Source organism: Danio rerio, chromosome 14 (assembly GCF_049306965.1).
Source record: "Danio rerio strain Tuebingen ecotype United States chromosome 14, GRCz12tu, whole genome shotgun sequence".
NCBI classification, from domain to species: Eukaryota; Metazoa; Chordata; class Actinopteri; order Cypriniformes; family Danionidae; genus Danio; species Danio rerio.
This window is the reverse complement of record NC_133189.1, coordinates 30,867,353-30,879,134: the sequence shown is the minus strand read 5'-3', so window position 1 is coordinate 30,879,134 and position 11,782 is coordinate 30,867,353. Positions and strand designations below refer to the sequence as shown.

General features: G+C 32.5%; 1 protein-coding gene across 5 annotated transcripts in view; it reads right to left on the bottom strand.

Annotated features, from left to right (window-relative positions):
• The window catches only part of arap3 (ArfGAP with RhoGAP domain, ankyrin repeat and PH domain 3), a 59,280-nt gene that overhangs the window by 23,370 nt on the left and 24,128 nt on the right, over positions 1-11,782 (bottom strand). For all 5 annotated transcript variants that reach the window (XR_012389776.1, XM_073921873.1, XM_073921874.1 and 2 more), the window contains exons 8-15: positions 9,705-9,825; positions 7,971-8,155; positions 7,655-7,761; positions 5,937-6,136; positions 5,015-5,100; positions 4,750-4,932; positions 2,691-2,832; positions 489-593 (exon numbers count right to left, since the gene is read on the bottom strand). Coding sequence is in view for 4 of the 5 variants with exons in the window: in XM_073921873.1 (XP_073777974.1) it covers positions 489-593; positions 2,691-2,832; positions 4,750-4,932; positions 5,015-5,100; positions 5,937-6,136; positions 7,655-7,761; positions 7,971-8,155; positions 9,705-9,825 (1,129 nt within the window). In the remaining variant the exon portion in view is untranslated. The remainder of the gene's footprint in view (positions 1-488; positions 594-2,690; positions 2,833-4,749; positions 4,933-5,014; positions 5,101-5,936; positions 6,137-7,654; positions 7,762-7,970; positions 8,156-9,704; positions 9,826-11,782) is intronic.

Genomic DNA, 11,782 nt, shown 5'->3' with positions numbered 1-11,782 from the left:
AAACAAATAAGACTTTCTCCAGAAGAAAAAAATATTATCAGACATACTGTGAAAATTTCCTTGCTCTGTTAAACATCATTTGGGAAATACTTAAAAAAGTAAAAAAAAAAAAAAAAAACTATTTAAAGGGGGCTAATAATTCTGACTTCAATTATAATATATTAATATATATATATATATATAACATCTTTGTAGATTCTTTGAAAAAAGTATAGAAATTATTTGTAAAATTGTGAATCGTTGAGACTTTTTCGATGATTTTAATGCATTTTTGCACTGGTATATATGTTTTAAATCTCACCAATTCCAAACTTTAAAATACTTTAAAATAAAGTAAATAAATATTGAAGAGCACTTTAAAAATACCAAATTCATTACATTTTCAAACAGATTAATGAATTTGAAACATTATGACAGATTTATTTGTAAGAGATGCATTTTATTTCTGAATTTTTGCCAGCACTTGTTTTTGCTATATAGTCTCCTACCGTCTCTGGTCCTGCGTGATAATGTCCCTTTGTTCAAAGAGCCTGACTTGTAGAGGAAGCCGGAGTACAGGATGGGCTGCATGATCTCATCATACACGCAGGAATCTGAAAAAATGTCGCTCATATTACACTTGAACAGATTAAACAAGACATTTTTATATAATATAAAAAGTTAAATAAACTATAAATTATATCAAAGGTGAATTAAATTTACTGATGTTAATTTTTTATTGTAGTAAATGCAGGAAAGCATAGCAAATATACAGTACTCAAAAATTTGGCTACAGGAAGATTTGTTCATTTTTTCGTTTTAAAAGTTGCTCACCAATAGTACATTACATATTCAATTAATTATAGCTTAAAGTGAACTTTCCTATGTGAAAGCTTCAAAATGCAATTTATTGATGTGATTAAAGATGAACATTTTATACATCATGTTTTAGTGTCGTGTGACACTTGAAGTTATTATTGGTTCTTATGATAAATGCTGAAAACATAATCAATTTCTTCTGCTTTATTTTGTTGAAAAAAAATAATTTAAAAAAATTACTTTCAGGATTTGGTAGAGATATAAATTTCACATTAACAACATATGTTTAACATACATTTTTGTGTCATTATAAATGTCTTGAATCAATTCTTTTGATCAATTTAATGTGTGCTTGATGAATAAAGTTTTTCTTTTTAAAGTTCTCCTTTTTCAGAACAACCGTTTTAAACCTAATTATAATTAAATGCATACACGCACGCACACACACACACGCACACGCACGCACACACACACGCACACACACGCGCACACACACACGCGCACACACGCGCACACGCACGCAAACGCACGCACAACAAAATATTCCAAAAAATTCTTTTAATATTAATCACGCTAAAACGTACAGTAGCTAATCAAAATAAACTGACATTATGCTAACCAAAAATCATTACTTTCTTTTCTAGCAACAACAGATAATAATAAAATGAATAATAACAAAGACATTAAAATTAAATATAAATTTACAATAAAATGAGTAGAAAACAAATTAAGTACACCCCTCTCAAATCCCTTTTAAATTCATATTTTAAATAGGGAGCTATACAATATAGTATTGTGCACATACCTTAGATTAGTCAGTACTGAAGCCAAATCTGGAGCTTATCTAACAAAATTACTTACGATAACGGTCCAAAAAGTAGAACACACAAATTTATATGTTATAGAAAAATATGAAATACAAATTTAAAAGAGTAAAAATCAAGAGAAGCAAAAAAAAAATTTTTAAATGTTGTTGAATTTTTTTGTGGTAATTGTTTTTGCCATTTTTTCTTGAGTTTAATTGTAATATCTTTCAATTTCTAAATATGTTTGGTGACTAAAATATTATACAGATAAATTTTCATTTTCAAAATGGGGTGTACTCAATTATATACAGTTGAAGTCAGAACTATTAGCCCCCTTGAATTATTAGCCTCCCTGTTTCAGTTTTTCCTCAATTTCTGTTTAACAGAGAGAGGATTTTTCAACACATTTCTAAACATAATAGTTTTAATAACTCATCTCTAATAACTGATTTATTTTATCTTTGTCACTTCTATACAGCTTAAAGTGACATTTAAAGGCTTAACTAGGTTAATTAGGTTAACTAGGCAGGTTAGGGTTATTAGGCAAGTTTTTGTTTAGTGATGGTTTGTTCTGTAGACTATCTGAAATATATAGCTTAAAGGGGCTAATAACCCAGGGATGGGTTGCAGTTGGAAGGGCATCAGCTTTGTAAAACGTGCTGGATAAGTTGGCGGTTCATTCCGCTGTGGCAACCCCGGATTATTAAAGGGACTGAGCCAAAAAGAAAAGCGAATGAATGAAGGGGCTAATAATTTTGTCCTTAAAATGGTGTTTAAAAAATTAAAAACTGCTTTTATTCTAGCCGAAATAAAACAAATAAGACTTTCTTTAAAAGAAAAATTATTACTAGACATACAGTGAAAGTTTTCTTGCCCTGTTAAACATCATTTGGGAAATATTTAGAATAAAAAAAAAATTCAAAGGGGGCTAATAATTCTGACTGGTATATATAAAATCTATCTGACCAAATTAAACCAACACCATGTCAGCCAGGTGAAGAATTAAACCTAATGGTACTTTTTGTTGCTGATTAACAGACAAACTTCTCCATTAAGCAGAAGTGAAGTTCTGCTCTCTTCTCATACCTGCAGACTGTGTGTATGAGTAATGCGGCGACACACGCTTATCGTTTCCATTAGCGTCAGCAAGTCTCGCGGCCTCTGCCTCTGCAAAAATCTGAGTGACTGTTTTCAGCAGGTTCTGCTCGGTCACGGCGGTGCACAGCGCCTACAGGAACCAAACATACACACACTTAAACCAATGCAGCGCTAATGGACCATTCAGCCAAAGGACATTCAAAGCTCTATCAAAATAAAAGCCTTTTATTAGCTTTCTCAATTATTCACAATTCACAGCACTGCTGTCGGCTAATTCCAGGGGTGCAGGAGGTAGACTGGATGCACAAATGATAGTCTTGGTGAAGAATAATACACACTAATCTTGGCTTGACCGCCGGCATAATACTTAGATGGCTCTGGCTATATTAAGCTGGGCTGTCCTGTTAGTGCCGACTGTTCTAAAAGTTTTCTTTTGAAGCAAACCTATTATATGTGAAACGGCATCTGCTTCTGATGTAGGGAAGTGTTGTGGGTATTTCAAAATGAAGTGTCGGTTGCAGAAGAGGTAGAGGAAACGCAGTTATTGTGCAAAAGTATTAAGATTATGAGGCCCTGAAGACTTCGGAAAAAGCATTAGTCAAAACATTGCTCGGTGTTATCTGCATATAAAGGTCTGTGTAGATCAGCACAGAGACTTCAAACACTGCTAACTGTTAGAAAGAAAACAGGCTTGTCTACACTTTCTTTTTCGCCATCTAGTTATATTGTTCATTACTGGGATAATTGTTTTTTTACAATAGAAATTGTAATGACTTTAGATTTTAATTCAGTAATGATACTATACTGTATTAGTTTTGAATTTTACACCTGTTATTTATCTTTTTTACAACAACAAATCTATTAATAGTAGCCATTGCAGTATTTGAAATAGAAGCATCAAATTTAGCATCATTGTATTTTATTTATAGTATTTAAAAATTAAATAATTGTTATTACTATTATTGTAATTTTATTAGTAGGAGTACAAGATTTATTTTATTTAATATAACAAATTTTAATAATTATATATACAATTTTATTTTATTTACTGTGCACTTACAAATACTAGTAAAAATAATAATAATAATATTAACAATAATAATAATAATAATGATAATAATAATGATAATAACAATAATAATGATAATAAGAATGATAATAAGAACAACAATATAATTATAATAATCATAATAATATTAACAATAATAATAATAATAATAATAATAATAATAATGTCATTCTGCATTACGGTCATTTATTAGTAGTATTGAAATAATTATTATTATCTACATTCGTTTTATTGTGCATTTTAAAAAAGTTAAGAATTTTATTCAAATTTGATAAGATTTCTTATTAGTATTAGTAGTATTTTTTGCAGTAGCTCTTAAATTTTAAATAATGTTACAATAAGTTTAAGAAAGATTAAAGTTTTTGAAAATGACCTTGTTTTCAATAATTGGTATTTTACTAAACTCGTAGCATAATTTAATTTATTGCATTTTAAATGATCATTATACTAAATTATATACAATATTAAATACTATTATTATGTATAGATCTGGCATAAAAACATTATTTCAGGCCTCAAAGGTGCGCCTATTTCACTCACATTTGCAACAAAAAACTGTGTGGGAAGTGGAAAATGTATTTAGTCGCACTTGCAATTTGTTTTTAATAAGCTTTACTGATGACTTAATTCACTTGGTCAAGATAAAACAACATGTTCTTCCCACTAAGTTATGGTGTATTACGTTAGAAATCTATTGTGAATGTAGCACACATGGACGCTATTAACAACAGTACATCTCTTATATTGTGTTACTTTATTTATTTCATTGTTTGTTTATCATTAATTTACTATGGCTATAAATTATTTTCAGATAATATAAGCCTGTAACTACAACCACTATTACACTTTATTTTTTAAATATTTATTTAAAGTAAGTTCAAAATTAAGCCCGTTGAAGTAAAACCCAATGTTTCAGCAGCAATACTCAACACTTTTGATTTTCATGCCATGATCTATAAAACCCCCTTTCTCCTTTACCTTCAGCAGTTCCTCCTGGCTGCTAAAGCTAGGATGGGGGTGTCTGTATCGGCCCTCTTTGTACTTGTGGCTTATAAACTCTCTCCGCTGCTCTGGAGTAGCATCACAGTCCAGCTCTTCAGACACAGGAAGCCTGGCAGCCCAGAATTCATTGGCTCTATCATTGCCAAGCATTATGAAGAGCTACAACACATAAACATAAGCATTACTATGCAACACGTAACACTAAAATGCCCGAAATGCAGCTGTAAACACAAACCCTAACCTGAACGATCTCATTGCTCCACACGCTGGTGTCCAGTTTCAGACTCTGCACTTTAGACACCATTGTGCCCAGACCTCGATGTTGGCCTGCGGGCGGACAGAACAAAAGAGGCAGCACATCACTCTCCACACACCATTCATTCACTGTGTTTGGCCTACAAAGACTTCCTGATATGGTGCCTCTGAGCCACTTTTATCTGCATGGAGGACCTCGTGTGAACTCTCAAATGAGCTTACAAACTCTTAGCACCATCTGGATCAACCGAGACGCTACCATTGCTGCTTAGTCACTGTTTGAGAATGCAAACCGTCCCACACTAAGTCAGACTTTATAACTGTGAAATTTAATGGAGTAATGGAGTAAACAATTAATTAAATATATAAAGGTCATCATCTTACTTCTTCAGTGGATGGATTGCATTGAGAATTTCAAACATTTTTCTAAAATGTTAACAACAAATATGCAAATGAGGAATTATTTGATGAAATGTGTAATCATTTGCATATTTTTTTAGGACAAAAACAATCTAAACATTTGATGAGATCAGGTTTTTGACATATATTGCAGTCAAAAAATGTTACATAGAAAATACTGGAGAGAAAAAACTATTTGTAGAATAAAATGTTTGTATGTAATCTGCAAAATTATGTATGAATTGTTTAGAAAAACCTTCAGAATATAGATATATAATATATTTGATGTATTTAAATGCTGCAGAAGTGGAGATTTATCCCTTAACTAATTGTAAAAAAACAGCCTTTGTGTTTACAGTGTTTACTTTGCATTAGAGTGAGGAGTTACTGCATGAAAAGCCAAAAGGCCAAAACGTTTTTGTCTGCAATGTCTCAGCTGAAATTCTAAATGCCATCAAGCTGTTAAAACAGTCTGTTAAGCTGCCACACACACACACTCACACACAGACCTGCGCAGTTTTTACAGATGACCACACAGAGGTTGATTGATGCCCAGTCTGGATTGATGGCTTTGCAGTCTGCGCAGATCTTGTTGGACCTGTTGGACCAGATCTTCTCGGCCACCTCGTAGTCAGAGAGTGTTTCGGCTATAGATTCCTGCAGGGCCTCCATCCAGTCCCGCTTCTCACGATCCGTCTCTGCCGTAAAGCTGCAATGGTGCACACGACACTCTTAATACTCTACCTGCATAGATCTTATTAAATAGCTCTAGTCTATGGAAATAAACCACAGTGTGTCTTCTGTGTGTGTGTTTGTTTCATAGAATATACAATTAAATGGACTTTTTATGTTTATTTATTGTTTACAGATCTTAAAATTTCAAATAGTACTGAATATTTTTTTATAAACAAATAATATTTTAAAGTAATGTTGTAATAATTTTTTATGTAATGTAATTTAGCATAATTTTTAGATAATATAACATTCTTTATTTATTATAACAGCATAACAATGTAATTTAATATATATAATATGATATAGTCACTTTGGAATTATAAGGTTCTATTTGCGTTCTAAAAGATTATGATATAGTGAGCTTTAAAGTTTTTGCATTCCATATAGCAAACAATATGCTACAATGCAACAATACTTATCAAGAAATACAATCAGCTAAATAATCGGCTAAATAATTTAATTAGAAATATATAAATTGGTGTTGTAACAACATGTTGATGCTTGAGAAAGTACTTTTTTTGCTTTCTGTAATATTTATATAATGTTTTAGGATGGATTTTTTTTTTAATTAAGCATACAAGGCTGTGATAAATATCTTTTTCCAGTGCAGATGTTAATTTTATGTAATTAATATGGTGCTATTTATTGAATTTTATGCTTTATATGAACTATTTAACTTTACTTATTGAATGAAATGTCCCATGAATTAAATTAAGTATTTGCCCTCCAAGGCTTAATATAAAATGTAAAAACTCTAAAAGAAAACAGACAATGAGCAAATGAGTTTAATAAACACTGAAAAATGTTTCACTGACTATATAAACACAAATAAAAATATTTCACATTTAATATATTACATGTTTTAAATAACTGTTGCTTTTTCAACAATAAATAGTTTAACATTTCATCTCATTGTCAAAAAATGCTGATTGGCTCACAGAAAGAAGGTTTCAACCTTTTATATTAAACCTTTTTTGTTTTTTAAATAAAAAGTCTTAAAATTAAATAAAACTTATGAAAAAAAGTCTTAAAATGAAATACAACTTAGAAAAAACATCACATGATGTAAATAAATGATGTCTTATTAAATTATAAGAATATGTGAATAACTCAATTTTAACAAAAATGTTACAACCTTAAAATTCTATAGTGACTATAATATAATATAATATAATATAATATAATATAATATAATATAATATAATATAATATAATATAATATAAATTTATTAAAAAGTACAAAAAAAAAATCTACATTTCACCCATTAAAAACATCTACACAACTGATCAAAATTGCACATGATAATAATTTGTATTAATGCCTTAACCGTTTTTAAATTATGGATGTAATAAATAAAAATAGCGTTATTAAATACACTACAAACATCAATATTACAGATTAAACAATGCTTTTGCTCTGTTGTAAATGGCTTAAGAGGTTAAACATGTACAATCTTCTTAACAAAAGCATAGCGTGACTTCAGCCGTTTACCTGAAGGTTTTATAAGGTGTAATGAGATCAAAGCTCTTGCCCTTCCCATCACGAATTGTAGCACCTCTCGCCTCAATTACTGTAATTCCAATCCCATTTTTAAAGCACTGTGAAACACAAAAGAGCCAGCTTTTATTTACAAATCACTAATAAAATAACTTGCATAATTTTTTGTTAAACTGCACATATTCTTTGAGAAGTTACAAAGGTTTTATAACACTTGAATTGCATTTTGTAAGGTAAAGCAAATCACTGGTATTAAATCTACAGCGGTATGGCTATAACACAATTAACTATAACGTGATTAACTAATCACCTGCTCACTCTTGTACAACCAGATCTGCTCCATTATAATTGCGGTGTAGATCTTTGACTTGGTTCCTTTGAGCTCCAGGAAGCCGCTCTTTTGGCAGTGACTGCCGGGGCCAAAACGTGGGCGACCAAAAACCAGCTGTTCTTTGACCCGCTCCTGCAACGTGCTGCACCATTTGCTCCTCTGGACTACAAAAAGACATAAAGCAGGCCTCTAGTAAAACTTCAAATACGCTGTAAAGCGCTGTTCTACAGATCTATTGTAGACCTTTTTTCCTTTGATTTTTTTTTTATATTGAGCCACTATGTGTTTTAAGGACAGGTCATATCAAAACCACATCATCCGCCATGAAAAATGCTGACAAGGTCATTTGCAAACACAATGACATTTTGGGTTTTGTCAAAAAGCAAAGTAAAATGAATCTATTATCTAAAATTAATCTATTATCTAGAAGTTATCTATTTTCCTCAATCTGTAAATGACACAGGCTAATACGATGCAAGGTAGTGCATAGAGCTCATCGGTCCAAGTGCAGGCTAGCTAGCATCAACCCGTCTATTGACCCCGAGTGTGACGTGTCATTCTGGTTCACCTACTTTAATCCATATGTTTGGTCCTGTCCTTCTTTGCTTTCTTTTTGGAGGCAAATTTTCCTCTTACTGTCAGCTATTACCACTGTTGAAATCACCCCATGTCTAATTATTAGTTTATTTGTGGCTCTATTGCCCGAGCACACTTTGCCCTATCATTTTGTAGACTTTGTAGCCTTCTTAACCCATCTGGCTAAGCGATTATTTCTTCTGAACTGGAAGAGCCGTTACCCTCCTTCTCAGAATTGTTGGATAAGAAATTTTCTTTTTTTTAATGAAATTAGAGAATATTAGGTACTCTGTTCACCGACCTAGCACTATATTCATTCAATTGTGGGAACCCCTTTGCAAACATGTTCAAACTTTTCAGCTTGACTTGTCTCCTTCTGATTGAGTTCCCATCCCCCAGTTTCCGGCTTGGTACTGGATACTAGTTCTGGTCAACACATTGTAGACTTGTTTTTTCTGTATATAAGATTGCACTAGTGTTTTTCCTTTTTTATTTATTTTTTTATTATTATTTATTCATTTATTTTTAATAATATTATAATTTTTTGCTCAAAACACTCTTCAGTCTATTCGCTTATTGTTACATATTTATGTTGTCCTTTTTTCATATTTTTGTAATGTGTTTTACAATCTATAATCAATATATAAGTTATCAATTTGTGGCTCAAGCAAAAGATCAGGGTGTTGGCAACTGCATGGTTGCGAGTTCATGCATGAACTGATGAAATCTACACAAATGAAATGAGTTATTTTGAATGAAAGTGTCTTTAAATATAAAATCCTTAACTTCATAAATTTATCAATGTAAATTGTCAATTGTAAATTGAGATTGCATGAACTGATGAAATACTCCTTAAATGCAACACAAGTTATCTGCTGGAAGCTCAGTTAAATCGCTTGATGTTATCGATGGCATGGTTATGCATTCAATTCCCATAGAATGCATAAATATCTTGAATGCAACATGTCACATCTGCAAAGTGATAAATGTCAATACAAAAAAAGGGTTACTGCTTGGAGTTTAAGCAGGAAATCATGCTGTTAGAGAGAGTAATGAATTGATTCCCAGAGAATGAAAGCACTGATGAAATGGACACCTCAAGAAAAGGTTAAGAATGTCAAAAAAAGCAGCGCTTACCATCATTATCAGCTCGGAAGACAAATGTCCGGTGACTTGTCACTATCTCAAATTTGTTGTCTTTGGCTAGACGGGCCATCTGTATGGCAGCTAAAGGAATCACACCTTTGGGATAGGCATCCTGAAGGGGGAAAAAGACCATTTGTGTTAGGAATAACAGTGTAGCAGCATATGCGGCATCTGCAGAACACCACAAAGGAATGTGTGATGTGTTTATATTTTACAGATCTTCAGGAAGACTGAAATGCATAAAACGGTCACACATCACGATGAACCAGTTGATTGTAATAAACACATGCTGTACTATAAATTTGAGAACAATAAACATCCTACCCAGCCCAAAATACCATTTATTGGAACTTCCAAGCATGTATCATACCATAGTGTATCATAACATCTCCCATACCAGCTGAGATGAAAGGCTCCAAAAGAACAAAAATGTGTTTGTCAATCAGCTCCGTCTATTGTTCTGGCAGTTTACTTATCATTCAATATCGGTTTCGCTCTTGGTGTGAAAAGGTAATTCACAAAGATTTCTTGTTTTCTTTTGGTGTGTGAGGTCATTTAAAAGTCAATAGCATCTATTCAGTGTTGTTCAACTGTTTACCAATATTCGGGATAAGGCAGTGATGGTTAAAAACTATATTTAACAGTGAACAGTTCATTAAAAGTGACCGAATACAACATGTATATTTGTCTGCATGCTGATCTTTTTGACACTAAATATTCTTCTTTTAGTTACAGAATGCTTAAAAAAGATCATGATTTTCACTAATATTAAACAGCAAAACTGTTTTTAAATGAATGTTGATAGTAAACATAAATCAGCATATTTAGTGAGGACACCAAATAAAAATAATTTCATAAAAATAAACATTTAAAATAAATGTAAATTTGAAAAAAAAATCCATTTAAAGTAATTTTCTTATATATAATTTTTGAACTGAAAACTTGATGTGTTTTTATCTGTTCCAGTGCTTCCCACGGATAGACTCTACTTAGGGGGGCCGCCCAGATATATTAACAGCCGCCCAAGCATATTTGGTGACAGTTTTATTTACCAATATTATCTTCCATTTACACTTTTTTTTGTATCCACCCAAGATAACGAAACATCCACGTTTGATTAATCAGTGGAAAATCTACTCTCGCCTTACACATTTCGTGTACAAAAAAAAAAAAAAACACTTTGTGTGTGCGCAAGAACTGTCAACAACAATTCCTCAGACAGTCTCATGTGGTGTGCAGAGACCCACAGAGATGCGCCTGTTAAAATTTTTAAAGTGTGTCTGGCAACTACGACCGTTGGTTCTAAATCTCCCAAAATGTCTAGTAGTTGACTTTTGCTTTTTGCATTGCTCGCAGTAGGTAGTGCTGTTGCCTCACAGCAAGAAGGTCGCTGGGTTGCTGGTTGGAATCTCGGCTCAGTTGGCGTTTCTGTGTGGAGTTTGCATGTTCTCCCTGCGTTCACGTGGGTTTCCTCCGGGTACTCCCCCACAGTCCAAAGACATGTGGTACAGGTGAATTGGGTAGGCTAAATTGTCAGTAGTGTATGTGTGTGTGTGTGTGTGTGTGTGTATGTTTCCCAGAGATGGGTTGCGGCTGGAAGGGCATCCGCTGCGTAAAAACGTGCTGGATAAGTTGGTGGTTCATTCCGCTGTGGTGACCCCGGATTAATAAAGAGACTAAGCCAACAAGAAAATGAATGAATGAATGTATTTTGCACTGTCTGGAGCCAGCACCTAAGCTTTTCACTCATCATAGCACACGTGCTGCTGATGATGTGACAATAAAAGTGGTTTAAATTGATTTGATTTAAATGTTATGCCAATAAAGCAACCTGGGTAAAGGGTGTGTTACAATCCGGCTACCAGTGCAAGTATATTTCAAACCTGTGGGTTTTACAGTTTTACACAACAATAGTATTTGAGGAATCTAAAAACACCAACTTTAAAAATCAAAGTGCAAAACTGAAAATTGTCTTCTAACCATACCTCTACTGAAAACATGATTTTGTTAAAAAATAAAAACAAATAAAAAATGTAATGAATGCATGATATGACTTATGAAACCCTAAA